This window comes from Dendrobates tinctorius, unplaced genomic scaffold, assembly GCF_039654945.1.
Source record: "Dendrobates tinctorius isolate UK_male_01 unplaced genomic scaffold, ASM3965494v1 ptg000098l, whole genome shotgun sequence".
NCBI classification, from domain to species: Eukaryota; Metazoa; Chordata; class Amphibia; order Anura; family Dendrobatidae; genus Dendrobates; species Dendrobates tinctorius.
The window spans coordinates 27,632,915-27,653,491 of NW_027361766.1; the positions used below are offsets into that span (position 1 = coordinate 27,632,915).

Here is a 20,577-nt window from a genome sequence, read left to right on the forward strand (position 1 = left end):
CTCTGATATTCATGCCAAAAGATTGGTGCGTGCCTTTCATCGGGCTCACCCTGATCGCCCTGGTGGCGTGGTTGAGGGTTCGGTGACCCCTCCTCAAGGGGGAGGTACTGTTGTGAGTTCATTTTCCCCTTTACCACTGAGGCCCGATGAACTCCCTCTTCTAGTAAAAAAAGATAGTGAGCCTGATTATCAGGCATCTGGGTCTAATGATGATGATTGGCTGAGTGGAGTTTCTGACTGGATATAAGGCTGTCCACGCCCGTCTGCTCTGCGGGTGATTTCTCTGTGGATCCTTGGATACCAGTCTGAATTCCTGCTCTCCAAAAGCTAAGTTTTCTGCTCCGCCGTTTGCATTTGTACGTTGTTTTTGTTTTGCTGGATTTCTGTCATTCCCTGCTGGGGTGATCTGAATTCCTTTAGCTCTGTCTTCAGAAAATACCTGAGTGCTGATATAGTTTTTGAAGCCTAGCTGCTTCAGGGCCTTTTTCCATATCAGCCTGTTGGCTTATGTCTGTTCAGGGCTTTTGCAGATTGCAGACAGCAGCTGTCCTATCCTGTCCTATTTTAGTGAGCTTGGGCCCCATTGTTTGCTCAGCCTATCTTTCTATCTGTGTGTGTGTTTTTTCATCTTGCTTCACCGTCATTATATGTTGGGGGCTGCCTTTTACTTTGGGGTCTGCTCTGGGGCAGTTTAGTTTTCCTTTTCTGTCTTTAGGCTATTTAGTTTCTCCGGCTGTGATCGAGGGGTCTAGGGCACCGTAGGAACCCCCCACGGCTACTGCTAGTTGTGTTGTTAGGTTCAGGGGTCTGCAATCTGATAGTTGCCAACTTCTCCGGTTTTCTGGACTTAGCTGCTATTTTTGTGTCTGCCTCCTACGGTGACTCATTCATAACAATAGGCCTATTGGCCTGTGTATTTAATCATATATATATATACTGTACTGTATATACATTTTCAGTATATGTGCTTTATTCTCCTGTTGATGAACATATTGTAATCTGTCTACCTCCTCAATTCCTTGCAGCAATATGGGGATTCCATCTACAGTAGCATCACATACTATACAAATAGGCATTGATAAATCCCTTACTATGGGATACTTAGCCTGAATAGTGTTATGGTATGCACTTTACGTATTTAGCAATCTCTGCATATATATACCCTTTTATATTATGTGATTCTTTTATATATATATACTGATATATATATATATTAGTAAAGATTTTTTTGTACATTTCACATAAGCTTCCCCTTTTCTTGTAGGTGCATATTGTCTTGTGGAAGTGCCACATATATCTAGGCCAACTAATGTGTTGTTACGGAACTAAGCAAGTTTACTGCCAGCACGCTCTGAGCAAAGCGCCTATGTTAATATTTGTTCAATACATATTTGCTGATTATACGTGCCTGAATTCTTCTTTCTTCTGAGTCTAATGATGAAGAAAACACCACATGCCACCAGGACTGCAGCACAAACTGACAAAATGGCAGGAACCAAAGCGCTCTGGTTGTTCACAGTTGTGCTAAAAGATGACAAAAATATCATTTAAAACTTTTTTTATATTATTCAAGAAAGCTGCTAATAAACAACACTATGTCATGGCAAAGAGATAGAGAATGTCAATGCTCTTACAGTAGAGAATCTGAACCTGTGATAATAATTAAGCCTTCTTTCCTCTAGGCGTAGAGGATGCCCCTTTTCTTATTAATGCAGGCCTAGATATACAAAGATCATTAGAAAGATCTCTGTACTGTCCATTCATTTATTTATTTGTACTTTGTATGAAAATCACCATAAAGCCTTCATTTTTCCAAACTGAATAACACCAAGATTGATAAGCTGTCTTGACATTATCTGAATAATCTTGGTTGATTTTCTCTGCACCCACTCTAGTTCAGCTACGGTATGTCCTTATTAAATATCCCAATCCTCTAGCTTTCCCAAATTCCTCTGTAAAATAAAATCATCTTTCTTTGCATTGATTACTTTGCAGTACTTAGCATCATCTGCAAATACAGAGATTCCACCTTGCATGCTCTTATCCAGATCATTAACCCTTTCAAGACATATGACATATCTACGTTATATGTCGAGTCCCTGACTTTGATGCAGGCTCCGACGCTGAGCCTGCATCTTTCCCCCACCATGACACTTGATTTAATTAGCTGTCATGTGCCTTTAACAGCTGCAGGTGGAATGGTGCTCCACCCTTGGCTGTTAACCAGTTAAACTGAACTGCATTATCTGACGGCAAGATTTAACATGCGCCAGACTGAACGGCATCAGAAGAAGAACTGAGGGCACCACAAAATAGTACTAGGGATCACTAGCCCCACACTTAGAACAAAGCTGTATGTACTCAGGAAAAAGAAGTGTGTATAGAGGTTCCTCTCCCCACACAACATGCTTTTACCGGGTAGCTGTATCTCTGCATCCGCTCACAGGTGTCTTGCTGCCTTTTCTCTTTATCCCTCAATGGCCTTTATTATATGCTACAACCTTGATTTCTAGGTTATAGCTCAACTGACCATATTGTACAGGGTCTCTTGTATCTGTATTCATTTGTTTTTTGAGTCATAGAACTCATTTGAGTCATAGAACATTTGAGTGCCTCACTTGTTTTGGGGTTATTTATTCCATTTGGATTATTGATTGATTCATATTTGCTCAGTGTTACGTTATTTTTGATATGCCAGGTGCACACCAGTGGAGAATTTTGTAAGATACCTATTTTGGTCCTACAGGTGTTACTCATACCTTTAATGGTTTTTAAATTGCTTTTACATATGGTTTGTCCCTTGTTTGTGTAACTATGTGTAATTATGCTCTAATAAAAATCTATTGTTTTTAATATTTGAAATTTATTAATGGTGATCCTGGCCATCTCTATACACACTTCTTTTTCCTGAGTACATGCAGACTGAAGGGCATCATTAATCCCACCCATCAGTGCCTCTATCACGTAATCGGGGGGCACTGATGGGTTGTCATGATAGCTGTGGCTTCTGTTGAATACCCTCATGGCTATCACTAAAATAGAAGAATGTGATTTGTGCTGTACATAGCAATGCAGCACAGGTGATTAGACGATCGCAGCTTTAACTCTCTTAAGGTGACTATTGACCCCTTTAAGACTAGAGGTATTATCGTTTTCACGTTCTCATTTTTCGCTCCCCTTCTTCCCAGAGCCATAACTTTTTTTTTTCTGTCTTTGTACTTTTGAACAAAACCATTGGTTTTAACATATCATGTACTGGAAAACGGGAAAAAAATTCCAAGTGCTGGTGAAACTGCAAAAAATGTGCACAGTTGTTTTTTGTTTGGCTTTTTTACCATGTTTACTAAATGCTAAAACTGACCTGCCATTATGATTCCAGGTCATTCCAAGTTCAAAGACACCAAACATGTCTAGGTTCATTTCTATTTATGTGGTGAAAAAAATCCACTAAAAAAAGGCATCATTTTCCGAGACCTGGAGCATTTCCATTTTTCATGATCTGGGGCAGGGTGAGGGCTTATTTTTGCACGCTGAGCTGACGTTTTTATTGATACCATTTTCGTGCAGATACGATCTTTTGATCACTCATTATTGCATTTTATTGCAATGTAGTGGTGGCCAAAAAAAAGCAATTCTGACATTTTGAATTTTTTTCTTGTTACGCCGTTTAATGATCGGGTTAATTCTTTTTTTATATTGATTGGGCGATTCTGAACGTGGTGATACCAAATATGTATTTTTTTATTGTTTTATTTTGAATGGGACATAAGGGAGGTGATTTGAACTTTTATTTATTTATTTTTTTAATTTTCTGGTTGTCATGCCAACCCATCCGTGACCTGCGATAATGTGACGGGGTCACCTATGGGCGGGATTTACAACATGCTTCTTGTAAGCACAAGTTAAATGCCACTGTCAGAAACTGACAGCGGCATTTAACTAGTTAACACCTGCGGGTGGATCACGATTAAACACACGGTTGTTGTGGGCACATGTCAGCTGTATATATCAGCTGACATGTGCCCGGAAAGGAGCAGGCTCAGTGCCGGAGTACATGCCAAACAGGTGGAGTCCAACATCGGCGTACTATTACGCCCAATGTCGGAAAGTGGTTAAATTAAGTAAAGAATGGGGAAAAAAGTTTTAGAAAAATGAAAAAAAAAAAAAAAAAAAAAAAAAATTTGAAATCACCCCCTTAGGCCTCATTGAAAATAAAACAAAGAAATAAACATATTGCTGTGTTCAGAAATATCTAATCTAGAGAGAAAAAAATTGAAATGCCAAAATTAAGTTTTTTGTCTGCTGCAACACTGCAGTATAAGTAAATAAAAACGTCAGCTCAGGATGCAAAAAGTAAGATCTCACACAGCCCCAGATCCGGAAAAATGTAAATGCTATGGGTCTTGGGAAAAGGGAGACAAATACAAAAGCTTTTTTCCATACAAATTTTGGATTTTTTTTCACCATTTAACCCCTTTACCCCCAAGGGTGGTTTGCACGTTAATGACCGGGCCATTTTTTACAATTCTCACCATTGTCCCTTTATGAGGTCATAACTCTGGAACGCTTCAACGGATCTTGGTGATTCTGAGATTGTTTTCTCGGGACATATTCTACTTCACTTTAGTGGTAACATTTATTTGCTGTAACTTGTGTTTAATTATGAAAAAAACAGAAATATGGCGAAAATTTTGAAAATTTTGCAATTTTCAAACTTTGAATTTTTATGCCCTTAAAACAGAGAAATATGTGACACAATATAGTTACTAAATAACATTTCTTACATGTCTACTTTACATCAGCACAATTTTGGAAACAAAATTTTTTTGTTAGAAAGTTATAAGGGTTAAAAGTTGACCAGTGATTTCTCATTTTTACAACATAATTTACAAAACCATTTTTTTTTTAGGGACCACCTCACATTCAAAGTCACTTTGAGGGGTCTGTATGGCAGAAAAAAAGTGACACCATTCTAAAAACTGCACCCCTCAAGCTCCTCAAAACTACATTCAAGAAGATTATTAACCCCTCAGGTGTTTCACAGGAGCAGAAGCAACGTGGAAGGAAAAAATGAACATTTAACTTTTCAGTCACAAAAATGATCTTTTAGCAACAATTGTTTTATTTTCCCAAGGGTAACAGGAGAAATTGGACCCCAAAAGTTGTTATACAATTGGTCCTGAGTATGCTAATACCCCATATGTGGGGGGGAACCGCTGTTTAGGCACATGGAATGGCTCAGAAGGGAAGGAGCGCCGTTTAACTTTTCCAACCTAAAATTGGCTGAAATTAAGATCGGACGCCATGTTCCATTTGGAGAGCCCATGATGTGCCTAACCAGTGGAAATCCCCCACAAGTGACACCATTTTGGAAACTAGACCCCCTAAGGAACTTACCTAGATGTGTGGTGAGCAAGGGCTTCACAGAGGTTTATAACGTACAGCCATAAAATTAAAAAATCTAATTTTTTCCACAAACATGATTATTTAGTCCCCAATTTTTTATTTTCCCAAGGGTAACAGGAGAAATTGGACCACAAAGGTTGTTCTCCAATTTGTCCTGAGTGCGCTGATACCTCATATGTGGGGGAGAACCACTGTTTGGGCACACAGCAGGGCTCGGAAAGGAAAGAGTGCCGTTTGACTTTTTCAACCTAAAATTGGCTGAAATTGAAATCGGACGCCATGTTTCGTTTGGAGAGCCCATGATGTGCCTAAACAGTGGAAACCCCCCACAAGTGACCCCATTTTGGAAACTAGACCCCCTAAGGAACTTATCTAGATGTGTGGTGAGCACTTTGAACCCCCAAGTGTTTTACTAAAGTTTATAATGCCCGGGCGTGAAAAAAAAAATATTTTTTTTCCACAAAAATGATCTTTTAGTCCCCAATTTTTTATTTTCCCAAGGGTAACAGGAGAAATTGGACCCCAAAAGTTGTTCTCCAATTTGTCCTGAGTGCGCTGATACCCCATATGTGGGGGAGAACCACTGTTTGGGCACATGGCAGGGCTCGGAAGGGAAAGAGTGCAGTTTGACTTTTTCAACCTAAAATTGGCTGAAATTTAGATCGGACGCCATGGTCCGTTTGGAGAGCCCATGATGTGCCTAAACAGTGTAAAACCCCCACAAGTGACCCTATTTTGGAAACTAGACCCCCTAAGGAACTTATCTAGATGTGTGGTGAGAATTTTGAACTCCCAAGTGTTTCACTAAAGTTTATGTATAATGCCCGAGTGTGAAAATAAAAAATCCCATTCTTTGCCCACAAAAATGATCTTTTAGTCCCCAATTTTTTATTTTCCCAAGGATAAAAGGAGAAATTGGACCCCAAAAGTTTCTGTCCAATTTGTCCTGCGTACGTTGGAACCCCACATGTGGGAAAAAAACTGTTTAGACACATGTTGGAGCTCAAAAGGGAAGTAGTGACGTTGTGGAATGCAGACTTTGGTGGAATGATCTGCGGACGTCATGTTCCGTTTGCAGAGCCCCTGATGTGCCTAAACAGTAGAAAAAACCCACAAGTGACATCATTTTGGATACTAGACCCCCAAGGAACTTATCTAGATGTGCTCCCTTTGGAACTAAATGTTTCCTGTAAAATAAATTAGTAGTGCATGGAGGTGTGGTACAATTTGAAGCAATCCTTCATACACAGGCCAGGTTTTTCGGGGCAGGTGTCGCACTGGTGTCCTTGCGTATTCCCCTTTTATAACACACTCGGCACCTTTTTTGCGGCTTAAACTTTTCTACCAGTTGGCAGGACCTCCCCGGGAAAATGCTGACCTGGTACGCTACGAGCACCTTCAGTTCCGGAAGTACTGGGGCCCGCTCCTTCTGGAGTGCCAAACATCAGGGCCTTTACCACTACCTCCTGGAACTGAAGGTACGACGTATCGGTGTGGCGTGCACATTGTGACAGCAGGAATGTGTTGAGCATTGCCATTTGTACGATGTGCGCGGCCAGCATTTTGTACCAAGCCCTGGCCTTTCTGAGAGCATTGTACAGTTTTAGAAGTTGATTGGAGAGATCAACGTCCCCCATGTTTTTGTTGTACCCCACTACACAGGTCGGTTTGCTGACCTGTGTGGAGGTACCCTGTACAGTGCAGAGGGTGCTGCCATTACTGTGTATGGTGGTCAAGAAAAGGACATCCCTTCTGTCCTTGTACTTGACCACCAGTAGGTGGTCGCTACATTGGGCTCTGCTCTCTCCTTTTCTGAGCATCTGCCCATGTAGCGTCTTCGGGAGGCCTCTCTGATTTTTGCGGACAGTATCGCAGGCTGCGGTACCTCGAGCAGAGAGGGATTTGTAGAGTGGGATGCTGGTATAAAAGTTATCAGTGTAGAAGTGATAACCTTTATCCAGCAGTGGGTGCACCAAGTCCCACACAATTTTCCCACTTACTCCCAGGACAGGAGGACACTCAGGGGGTTCAATCCTGGTGTCCTTTCCTTCATACACTCTAAACCTGTGAGTGTACCCTGAGGTACTCTCACAAAGTTTGTAGAGTTTGATTCCGTACCTGGCCCTCTTACTCGGCAGGTATTGACGGAATCCGAGCCTTCCCTTGAAATGGACCAAGGACTCATCCACGTGGATGTCCCTTTGGGGCACGTACGCTTCAGCAAACTTTTTGTTGAAGTGTTCGATGACCGGCCGAACTTTGAACAGATGGTCAAAGTTGGGGTCATCTTATCCGGGACACTGTGCATTATCGGTATAATGCAGAAATTTGTGGATGGCCTCAAAACGCGTCTGGACCATGACTATTCGGAACACTGGAGTGTTGTATAAAATATCAACTCTCCAATATTGCCGAATTTCTGGCTTTTTCAGTATCTCCATGTGAAGGACCAGGCCCCAAAACTACATCATTTCAACTGCGTCCACAGTAGACCAGGTAGAATATGATGAACGTGGGTTTTGCGCCAAAAATTGATGACCGTACAAATTAGTTTGCTCCACCATGAGGTTATCAAAATCCTCAGAGAAAAAGACTTTGGAAAAGTCTATTTCTGTGAGGAAGGTGGTGTCAAACTTGATTCCTGATTCTGCCACAAAATCAGGAATCATTGGCTCGTAATTTTCGGGGTGGCGAGGTCCATACAAGGTCTGCTGAATCAGCTTCGGGCATGGTGGGCACTGCCTCATCTTCTGTCCTGGAGCATCTGTGTGGTGGTTCCCCAGGACCCAAGGAGGAAGATGAGGAGGGGGAAGAGGAAGAGGATGAAGAATCCAAAAAATAAAGAAAAGTGGGATCCTTTCCCTCGCTATCAGTGTCTGAGGCAAGGTAAGAATATGCCTCCTCCATTGAATAGCGCTGTTGGGACGAACGTGATGAGCGGGACTTTTTTTGTGAATATGGTGCTTGGGTGTACTTTATTTATAACTATGTGTATGTGTGGGGGGGCTATTGATTGGTGCACACTATTCTGTAAAGAAAAAGCTAAAAGAAAAAAAGAAATGGGGAGAAAAATACCTGTGAAAAGAAAAGTCTAAAACAGCAGGCCCTAGCTCTGATAAGTGAACGGTGTCACTTATCAAAGTTCAGTGGCGGCTGCTGAGTGTGCGTACAGGTGTGTTGCAAGGGGGGGTGAAAGAAAGGAAATCAGCAGGCACAAGCTCTGATAAGTGAACTATGTCACTTCTCAAAGCTTGGCGGCTGTGGGATGCGAATACGGAGTTGGCGCAAAGGGGGCTGCTAAATGTGCAGACGGAGGCAGCGCAAAGGGGGATGGAGGGGGGTAAAAAGAGAGGGGAGGGGGGATGAAGAGAGATCGGACAGGGATTAGCACTTATGCTTGTAGTCAGGTGGTGCAAAGGGGGGGTGAAAAAAAAGGAAATCAGCAGGCACAAACTCTGATAAGTGAACTATGTCACTTATCAAAGTTTGGCGACTGTGGGATGCGAATACAGAGTTGGCGCAAATGGGGCTGAGGAAAAAAAGCAAGCACGAGTGTTGATTGGTGAACTGCGTCACCAATCAATGCTCGGCGGCTGCTAAATGTGCGCATGGAGGCGGAGCAAAGAGGGGTGGAGGGGGGTAAAAAGAGGGTGTAGGGGGAAGGGGGGATTGGGGGATGAAGATAGATTGAGAGAGGTGAAGATAGATTGGTGGGTGAAGCTAGATTGGGCAGGGATAGGGGATCAGGCAACACTTACAGTTGTAGGGTTTTTCTTTCTTCTTTCTTCAGCAGGGATTGTGATGCTACAAGCTGCTGTGGCACCACAATACCCAGCACACCAGGAGATCCAGACGTATGACCTCTCTCTAGGGAGTCCTCAGCTAGTGTGAGGACCCCCTTGCAGAGCTGTCATACAGGTCACAGAAAGGTCAGGGACAGGTCACAGAGCGGTCACATCGCTGCTGTGACCTGTCATTGGTGGGATCGAATGATAACATCAATCCACCAATCCCTGCTCCGCCTGGTGACCATGGCGACCACCTTGGATCAGAGATCACATCTCCGATTCGTAGGCAGGTCATGGCCAGGTCACCAGCAGGGCATAGAGTGGTCAAAGCGTGACCGCAGCTGTGCCCTGTGATTGGCGCGATCGACGATGACATCGATTGCGCCATTCAGCTTCTACAGGCCCTGCTGGGCCTGTACTAGGCTCTGGCCTAGGATCGGTGCTAAAACAGCACCGATCCAGACTGGTACTGGCAGGGCACAGAGGCGCTATACCACCGCTGTGCCCTGCGATTGGCGCGACCGATGCGTTCGGCGATCGTGTCAATCCAGGGGGTTTACATTGGTACTCGATCCAAGCCTAGGACCTAATTGTTTCAGCCACTCCATTTGGCTGAAACAATGAGAAGCGCTGTGATTGGCTGTTTCGATTTGAACAGCCAATCACAGCACTTGGGAGGAAGGGAGGGTGGCGACAGATCCCGGGATGCCGAGGCCATCTACCATAAGGTAAGATGGCGTCAGAGTTTTAATGCGCATTAAATGCCATGATGTACTATCCCGTCCTTGGGAATTAAGTCCCAGGTCACATGTACAGGATAGTACGTCCAATGGCAGAAAGGGGTTAAATAAAAAAATATACATGTTTGGTATTGGCATAGTCATACTGATCTGGGGAATCATATCACCAGGTTAGTTTAACCACATAGTGAACATGGTAAATAAAAATAAAAAAACTATTGTGGAATTGCATTTTTTTGCAATTTCAACGCACCTATTTTTTATCCAATTTTTCAGTTCAGTATGTGGTAAAATCAATGGCATCAGTCAAAAGTACAATTTGCCTTGTAAAAATGAAGCCCTAAGGCTGGTTTTACACTTACCGTATTTTTGCTGGCCGTTTTTGCGGTCCCAATAGATTCCTATCAGCCTGCAAAAATTAGTAGGAAGGCTGTGCTCTGCATGGCCATGAAGGCAATGCATTTCAATAGTACCCCAAAAACAACGTTAAGTTGTTTTAGCGGTACACCATATTTGCGGATGGCCGTTTTTTCCCTGCTATTTGTTATAACAGGGAAAAACGGCCATCCAAGAAGGTTTTTTGCAGCCCGTTTTTGCGGGAGACCGCAAAAATCACGGCAATATGGCCCGCAAAAACAGCCCATAAAAACGGGCCGCAAAAAATAAGGCAAGTGTAAAACCAGCCTAATACAGCCATATTGACGGAAATATAAAAAAGTTATGGCTCTTGAAGAAAGGAAGGAAAAAACAAAAATGAAATATCAGAAAATAGGCAGAAAATAGGCAAGGGTTGAACGGGTTAATAATAATTTAAAAATAAGATGGCCCATTACTGACACCCTTGATACCTTGTTATCTGTGACAAAATCAGAGTGTGTTCAATTAGCCACCCTCTGTTTACTATCACTAAGAACTCGGGACTGTATGCCATTCAAACCCAGTGATTTGTACAGTATATATTTGAGTGTATTTGAGGCAGCGCCACACTTCTTGTTGGGTTAAGCAGGTTATAGAGAATTTCTGATATCACTGGTCAAGTCATCTGTCATGGTTTTTAACATTAGAGAATAATTTGTCCTATAGTGTGGTCTTTCTCTCATCCTCTTCCACCATTTCACCCAGATTAGTTTTGTTTATTTATCTTATTCTTTATATATTTGAACAATATTTTTGGATTATTCTTACTCTCTTTGGCAATGAGTCTTTCTATATCAATCTTTACTGCTTTGGTTTGTTCTTTACACAAGTAAAAAATTTCTAATACTTCACCACCATCTTGGTTTAGTTCAACAAACACTTTCTTTTCGTCATGTATTGTGCCCATTATGCTTACAGAAGGGTACCATTTTCTTTGTTTACTTTTAATTTTCATCACTGTGCCCCGGTTGATGGTATTAAGATCATATTTCAGCCAATGAAAATTAACCTTCTCGAAGCTTATTGTTTTTGTAAGTCCCTTTACAAAGTATATTTTTAACACTTTAAGTACCCTAAGAAAATTTTCTTTTTTGCGCATACGTTTTTTTTACGCCTCTTGTTCCAAGAGACATAGCTTTTTTATTTTTCTGACATCCTACCCTTAGTAGGTCTTGTTTTTTTCACAGGAATAGTTGTAGTTCTTAATGATATTGTTCCTTTTATCATATCATGTACCGAAAAACATGAAAAAAATCCAAGTGAAGTGAAAAGGGTTTCTGAGTTTCATTTTTATGGTGTTTATTACACAGTGAAAGTGACCCGGTAATGTGATTCTCCAGGTCAGTTTGACTATTTTGTTACCAAAATTATATATATATATATATATATATATATATATATATATATACTAGATTAAGGCCCGATGCTATCGCATCGGGAGGATAGTGACACACCTCTTGCCATGTTAACCCTCAACACACACACCTCCTCAATACACACTCCTCTCACCTTTCACAATCTCCACTCACGTCCCCCCCTCTTTCACTCCACATACGACCCTTTCTCTTACTCCGTCTCTCATACTCACGCCGTCATCGCCGCTGCTCCACGATCCCCGACATCTTCTTCCGCCGGCGCCATCCTGGATCCAGACGTTGTCCACGTGAAATCCCGCGATACTCAAGATGGCGTCGCCGCAAATTTTTTTTGTTTTTGCTTTTGTATTTTTTTTTTTTTTTAAATCTATATATACCTATACCTATGTATGTTTTTATGGATTTAAATATGTCTATGACATATATGTGAAAGAGATAATTAGTGTATGATATATCTATCTGCTTAGAATATCTATATATATAACATATATCAAGCTATGTATAGAAGTCTTAGAAGTCTATTATCTATATCTATTTAGAATGTAACTATCATTTATATATCTATATATCTATCAATTCCAGGACCAATTTAAATAGTTTAAAGTAAGACATTTTTGTAAACTACATTTCTAGTGAAGATTTTTGGGCTATTAGGTAGCAATTGTCCTTGAAGAGGTGTATCCACCACTTTGACCCTAACGTTGCTGCGATGCTTTACTCGGGAGAATGCAACATACAATTGTCCATGGGCAAATACAGGTTCGGGCAAAAAAATGCCAACTCGATTGATGGTCTGTCCTTGGGATTTGTTAATGGTCATAGCAAAAGCAGGTTTTAGAGGAAACTGTCGACGTTTTAATTTAAAAGGTAACCCAGTTTCTGAAGGACACAAATCGATGCGTGGAATAAACACAATGTCTCCTTCAGCTGAGCCAGTAATCACTATAGCCTGTATGATGTTGCAGAGTAAGGCAGTGACAATGAGGCGAGTGCCATTGCAGAGACCTTTCTTGGTGTTTAGGTTTCTTAATAGCATCACAATGGTGCCAATTTTAAGTTTTAAGAGATGTGATGGCATACCTGATGGTGTCAGAGAGTTTAAAAATTCAACTGGGTAGTTTTCACATTCCTCTGCCTCATCAGCATCCACAGAATCATCGCTTGTATATACAGTATAATCACCACTGATGCGATCCATTACTTTACAGTTCAGAAAATCTACGTCATCATTTTTTGGACATAGTATAGCATGTGATGCAGCAGTGTCGAGGCTTTGTTTGTCATTAACATCAATGCAAATATGGTCTCCAAAGATCTCGGTTACTATAGAGCCAGTGCAAAGGATGTCTGGAGGAATTTCAATGACATCCTCTCCAAGGTTTTGTTCATTAGACAGCTCACCATTTCCAAGTTTAAGCAACCAAGTGCTGTATTCAGGATCAGTGGAGCGCATGTTGTTAATTAGCGGTAGTCTGGTAAAATGTTGCCAATGTTGTGAATATTTAATGCAGGAATCTACAATGTCTATTCTTTGCCGTGACGTGGCGGGATGGCTTGTACATTATTTTGATCAAAATTATGTTTACTAAATACCCTTATTATTATCATTACCTTTGTGCATTATTTGCAGTATATTTTATATTTTTTACTTTTTAGTTATATTTGTGTGTTTTTTGCTTTTTGTTTTCTCTGGTTAATGGTCATGTGTTAATATGCACTTACATTGTGCATACACATTAACTTACTTTTCTCAGTTCAGATTTGTTTTTTATTAATGTCTATTCTTGTTCCATGAGCGATGACGGGAAGACATTGTCTGAAGTCTCCTCCAAGAACAATAACTTTACCTCCAAACGGTGTTTTATTTTTTTCAGCAACATTTGTTGTCATGATGTCACGTAGAAGTCTGTCTATCACATTCAATGCATGTTTTTGGACCATAGTGCACTCATCAATAATAAAAAGTTTTGTACTCTGTAAATGTTTTCCTGCATTTGTATCGCTTTTAATCCTGGAAACGGATGTTTCGTTAATCGGAATAGGTATGCCATATAGAGAGTGGATTGTCCGGCCTCCTTGTATCAAGTTAGATGCTATTCCTGTAGTCGCTGCAGGTAAGACAATTTCTCCTTGTCGTCTTAAATGATGTGTAAGTAGATGGTATAGGTAGGTCTTTCCACTGCCACCAAGTCCGTCGAGAAAAAAGCACTTTGGTGTTAAACTGCTATTTTGTAATGCTTCAGTAATGACATCGTGAGCAAAAAGTTGCTCCTGATTAAGAGTTTCTTTCATCTCTGCAGCTTTTTTTAACTCATAATCCTTATCATATTGTTTAAGGAGTTGTTTAATATTTTTTGCTGGGCGTGGTAAATTGAAATCAGCAAAAGTTTTTCCATGGACTATGAGGACATCTTGGACATCTTTCATAGCATATCCTTCACAATCAATACACTCTTCAGTGTCGCTGTGATATGTGTGACAGTAGTCTTGTAAAAAATGGTCCTTAAATTCATTCCACAATTCAAGTGGATTACTGGGGGGCCAAAAATACAGATATAAGCAAACATGTCTCTAAGTTGGGAAGGCATGTTAAGAATGCAAGCATCTCTTAAAGTATGTCTCCAGATGCTATCATCGAATAATAATCCAAGTGCTAACGCAGCATCCTTAAAGGTTTCATGCATAACTCCATTGACGGTTTTAATGCTGTCAAAACTGGTAGCAGCTTTTACATGCAGTAACAACAAACGTAAATAATAGCGTTCTTGGTCTTTCACACTAATAGTGTACATTCTTCCAATAACTGTGAGACCCCCTCGTTTTCTTTGTTCCCATGTGCATTGTTTCCAAACGTAGTGTTCTGGAATTTCGCAGTAGAAATAGTTATGTGCATTGTGGTCGATCTTATTAAGGTTGAAATACGCCATAAGTGTAGAATTGGAATTGAGCTTTTGATGGATGTTGTCTGCAGAGTCATTCTCATGAAAATAGAGTGGTTGAGAATTAGGCAGATGTACGGCTAGGCAAATGATGGCATGAGCTTGTTTATGCATAGGAAAAGCAAATATCCGCCACGCAGCCTCAGGTGCACTAACATATCTGGTATCCGTAAATTGGTGTGTTTCATCATGTTGGATGTTATTTTGGGAAATTTCAAGGTTGGCTTTGTCATGTCCTTTGTAAACGTATTTAAATAAATATTTTACACTTTGAATGGAAGCACATATTTCTACATTAATATGGCACTTGTATTTGGTGAGTAAAAATGGGTTATATGGAACTACCCATGAATTGTCAATCGTCTTAGAATGGTGTTCATATGTTTTGCCAATGGGTCAGCGGTAAGTGGGATAGCCATCCTTTTCTTTGATGGTATATGGTTGGTTTTGTTTAGGGAAACCTTTGCTACACTTTCCAAGATCCATACAGGGATAATTAGGATTGTGCTCTCCACAGGGACCATGAATCATGTGTTGAAGAACAATGTTATGGAGCTGAGGGTAGATTGTTTCATCAGGTATTTCAGCCCAGACTATATTGTCTATGTCCGCCTCAGTCCGTAATTTAGACAGGCTGTCAAGAATAATTAAAATATGAGCGTGTGGGAGACCACGCTTCTGAAATTCAATGACATGGACCATTGCAGTGACGTTTCTAAATAATCCACTGCTAAAGTCTTTTAAGAGGGATTCCAGTTTAATTTTAAAGACACGTGCAACCAAGTCTGGTCTGTGTTCAACACGCTGCCATGGTTCTAAATGTGTAGTAATCTCATTCCACTTAGGATTACATGTCATGGTGATAAATAGATCTGGTCGACCATACTTTGTAACAATAGCCATAGCATCCTGGTAGCGCTGCTGCATGTTTCTTGGACTGCCTTCAAAAGAAGATGGTAAAATGACAGTTTTTCCAATAGGGATGCCCTTTTGAACCGATTTTTTGAGTAGATGTTCTTGAAGGAGGCAGTAATCCTCCACTTTTAAATCTTTTTGGTGGTTGCGGATGTAATGTAGGCGATTAGCTTCGATTTTGACATAAGCATCTACTAAATATCGCTGTGTTAGCTTACCACCATTGAGGAGTGGATTAAAGTAATTTCTGACAGATAACATATAGCAATAGTATTGGAGTTGTGTGATCCTCCTCGAACTTTTGCCTTGTTGTTTGAGTCCATCATGCCATCCTTGGTCTCCATAAGGGAAAAATATTGGATAGAGGAGGGCATCCAAATTGCTATGGAGAATGCTAATTTGTTGTGTTTTTGGAGCTAAAGGGTTGTGGGGATCAGGTTGTAAATGAATTAATATGTCTCTATTGAAAGGTGGCTCACCATTGTCATTTTGAAACACGACTGCTACTTCACTGACAGTGGGATTATTGTAGCGTCGAGGGTCTTGAGTATGATCTTGTTTAATAGCCATAGTGATGTTTGGCATGACAGTTCCGTTTTGTAGAGATTTAATTTTTTCTTGTTCTTCCACATCACGTAACATTTGATAAGCTTCCACAAAAGGATTAATAGTTTGGATTTGAAGGGCAATAATGTTCATCAATGTAGGATGACATTTTTGATTTTCTTTACATCGTAAGCGTTGTTCGTTTGCGGTAGCGGTATCGAGAATGTAAAGTTGGGCAAATGCACGTTGTTGGTCATCTGAGGGATGTAGTGTTCCAGTTCTATGATAGATCTGGCCATGTATGCGGAAACAGTATGGGCCATATCCAGGAGGTGGTGAAATATTTGCACCCATGGAGGCAAAAGCAAAGGAACTGTTAATACTTCGAATATTTTCCATGAAATTTTTGTTAAATTCACTTTGCCCTTGCAGCAAACGTGTAAAGACATCAGGATATTGTAATATGGGTACATGGACTTTACCCTTCTGACAGCAGAGTGTAAAGTTGTTATCAGAAGGTATCTCTGCTACAAAATGCAAAGCTTGGCAATGTTCACATATATGGGTCATGTCAACACAGCTGTGTTCAGTAATACTATTTTCATCATTAGTGAAAATGTGAGGTTGTAGTAGAAGTGCATGTCCAATCGATGGGGTGCGCTTAGTTTTGAGACCAACGTATATTTGTCTTTGTTGCACTTTCTGTGGGCTAACTGCAGCTTGTATGTGAAGAAACTGTGCATCAGTATTGACTAATGGTGGTATTTGTAGGGCAGAAACAGATTGCTGATTAGTTATGTCAGTGAACGGCATATAGGATGAAGTGTGGTAAAAACTTGTTCCACATGCTGATGTGGAAGCATCCTGTTGTAAGTCTACTAATAATGATGAGGAAGAAGCCGTTTGTTGTTGGCGGTGATGGCGTGCAGAGGCTTCTTCAGCCAATGTAATGGATTTAGAGTTAGGGGATTCGTGTGTGAGACAACGGCGTTTATAAGCCTTAATCTTGTCAAGTCGATGCTGTTTTTCCTCAGGAGTCTCATTAGCATGGCGTTGTTTTTGACGTAGTGCTAAAGCAGCTTTCCTTTCACTGGCATTGCCATACTGTGCGTCGGTATGGAGTAATGGTGGTATTGATAGGGCAGAAACAGATTGCTGATTAGTTATGTCAGTGAACGGCATATGGGATGAAGTGTAGTAGTAAATTGTTCCACATGCTGATGTGGAAGCATCCTGTTGTGAGTCTAATAATAATGATGAGGAAGAAGCCCTCTGTTGTCGGCGGTGACGGCGTGCAGAGGCTTCTTCAGCCAATCTAATGGATTTAGAGTTAGGGGATTCATGTGTGAGGGGACGGCGTTTATAAGCCTTATTCTTGTCAAGGCAATGGTGTTTTTCCTCAGGAGTCTCATTAGCATGGCGTTGTTTTTGTCGTAGTGCTAAAGCTGCTTTCCTTTCACTGGCATTGGCATACTTTTTGTTATAACTCATGTTGGCACAGGTAAAGGAATCTATTTGGAAGTTATCTGGCAGTGAAGAAGGTGTCCTGGAGTATTGTAGAGATACCAATTGGCCCTGCAATTGCCCAGCAGTAGTTATGAAGTGGTAGCGGCAAATTGGCTCTGTAATTAGACACCGACAGTGAACAGGCAGAGGAGCAAGGCAGCAGTAGTTATGGTGGTAGAGGCAAATTGGCCCTGTAATTAGACACCGGCAGTGAACAGGCAGAGGAGCAAGGCAGCAGTAGTTATGGTGGTAGAGGCAAATTGGCCCTGTAATTAGACACCGGCAGTGAACAGGCAGAGGAGCAAGGCAGCAGTAGTTATGGTGGTAGAGGCAAATTGGCCCTGTAATTAGACACCGGCAGTGAACAGGCAGAGGAGCAAGGAAGCAGTAGTTAGGGTGGTACAGGCAAATTAGACCTGTAATTAGACACCGGCAGTGAACAGGCAGAGGAGCAAGGCAGCAGTAGATATGGTGGTACAGGCAAATTGGCCCTGTAATTAGACACTGGCAGTGAACAGGAAGAGGAGCAAGGCAGCAGTAGTTATGGTGGTACAGGCAAATTGGCCCTGTAATAGACACCGGCAGTGAACAGGCAGAGGAGCAAGGCAGCAGTAGTTATGGTGGTAGAGGCAAATTGGCCCTGTAATTAGACACCAGCAGTGAACAGGCAGAGGAGCAAGGCAGCAGTAGTTATGGTGGTAGAGGCAAATTGCCCCTGTAATTAGACACCGGCAGTGAACAGGCAGAGGAGCAAGGCAGCAGTAGTTATGGTGGTAGAGGCAAATTGGCCCTGTAATTAGACACCGGCAGTGAACAGGCAGAGGAGCAAGGCAGCAGTAGTTATGGTGGTACAGGCAATGAACAGGCAGAGGAGAAAGCCAACACGTCCGCACAGCAAGTCGGAGTGAGGTAAATGACGCAATTCCGTGGATCTAAGATGGTGTCCTCGAAATCTCGTGAGATTTCGCCGACGCCATTTTGGATCCCGACGTCGTCCACGCCGGTGACATGTTTTTGCGTCGACGCCATCTTGAATATCGCGGGATTTCACAATACTCAAGATGGCGTCGCCGCAAGAACATGTCGCTGGCGTGGACGACATCGGGATCCAAAATGACGTTGGCGAAATCTCGTGAGATTTTGCCGACGCCATTTTGGATCCCGACGTCGTCCACGCCGGCGGCATGTTTTTGCGGCGACGCCATCTTTAGTATCGCGGGATTTCACGATACTAAAGATGGCGTCGCCGCAAAAACATGTCGCTGGAGTGGATGACGTCGAGATCCAAATTGGCGTCGCCGAAATCTCGCGAGATTTCGCCGACGCCATTTTGGATCCCGACGTCGTCCACGCCAGCAACATGTTCTTACGGCGACGCCATCTTGAATATCGCGGGATTTCACGATACTCAAGATGGCGTCGCCGCAAGAACATGTCACCGGCGTGGACAACGTCTGGATCCAGGATGGCGCCGGCGGAAGATGATGTCGGGGATCGTGGAGCAGCGGCGATGACGGCATGAGTATGAGAGACAGAGAAAGGGTCGTATGTGGAGTGAAAGAGTGAGTGGACGTGAGTGGAGATGGTGAAAGGTGAGAGGAGTGTGTGTTGAGGAGGTGTGTGTTGAGGAGTGGTGTGGTGAGGGTTAACATGGCAAGAGGTGTGTGGTGACGTCACCAGTTACAACTGGACGGAAGTTGTTACAAACCCGGAAGCTGCTTAGGGCATTTATTATTATATATATATATATATATATATATATATACAGTCATATGTAAAAGTTTGAGCACCCCTATTAATGTTAACCTTTTTTCTTTATAACAATTTTGGTTTTTGCAACAGCTATTTCAGTTTCATATATCTAATAACTGATGGACTCAGTTATATTTCTGGATTTAAATGAGGTTTATTGTACTAACAGAAAATGTGCAATCTGCATTTAAACAAAATTTGACCGGTGCAAAAGTATGGGCACCCTTATCATTTTCTTGATTTGAGCACTCCTAACTACTTTTTACTGACTTCCTGAAGCACTAAATTGGTTTTGTATCCTCATTGAGCTTTGAACTTCATAGCCAGGTGTATCAAATCATGAGAAAAGGTATTTAAGGTGGCCACTTGCAAGTAGTTCTCCTATTTGATTCTCCTATGAAGAGTGGCATCATGGGCTCCTCAAAACAACTCTCAAATGATCTGAAAACAAAGATTATTCAACATAGCTTTTCAGGGGAAGGATACAAAAAGTTGTCTCAGAGATTTAACCTGTCAGTTTCCACTGTGAGGAACATAGTAAGGAAATGGAAGAACACAGGTACAGTTCTTGTTAAGCCCAGAAGTGGCAGGCCAAGAAAAATATCAGAAAGGCAGAGAAGAAGAATGGTGAGAACAGTCAAGGACAATCCACAGACCACCTCCAAAGACCTGCAGCATCATCTTGCTGCAGATGGTGTCACTGTGCATCGGTCAACAATACAGCGCACTTTGCACAAGGAGAAGCTGTATGGGAGAGTGATGCGAAAGAAGCTGTTTCTGCAAGCACGCCACAAACAGAGTCGCCTGAGGTATGCAAAAGCACATTTGGACAAGCCAGTTATATTTTGGAAGAAGGTCCGGTGGACTGATGAAACAAAGATTGAGTTGTTTGGTCATGCAAAAAGGTGTTATGCATGGAGGCTAAAAAACACAGCATTCCAAGAAAAACACTTGCTACCCACAGTAAAATTTGGTGGAGGTTCCATCATGCTTTGGGGCTGTGTGGCCAATGCCGGCACCGGGAATCTTGTTAAAGTTGAGGGTCGCATGGATTCAACTCAGTATCAGCAGATTCTTGACAATAATGTGCAAGAATCAGTGACGAAGTTGAAGTTGCACAGGGGATGGATATTTCAGCAAGACAATGATCCAAAACACTGCTCCAAATCTACTCTACATTCATGCAGAGGAA

General features: G+C 41.8%; 1 protein-coding gene across 3 annotated transcripts in view; it reads right to left on the reverse strand.

The window, feature by feature from the left end:
- Positions 1-20,577, reverse strand: part of LOC141099132 (polymeric immunoglobulin receptor-like) — a 158,042-nt gene that overhangs the window by 40,334 nt on the left and 97,131 nt on the right. For all 3 annotated transcript variants that reach the window (XM_073587264.1, XM_073587262.1, XM_073587263.1), the window contains exon 8: positions 1,409-1,524. In XM_073587264.1, the coding sequence (XP_073443365.1) occupies positions 1,409-1,524 (116 nt within the window). The remainder of the gene's footprint in view (positions 1-1,408; positions 1,525-20,577) is intronic.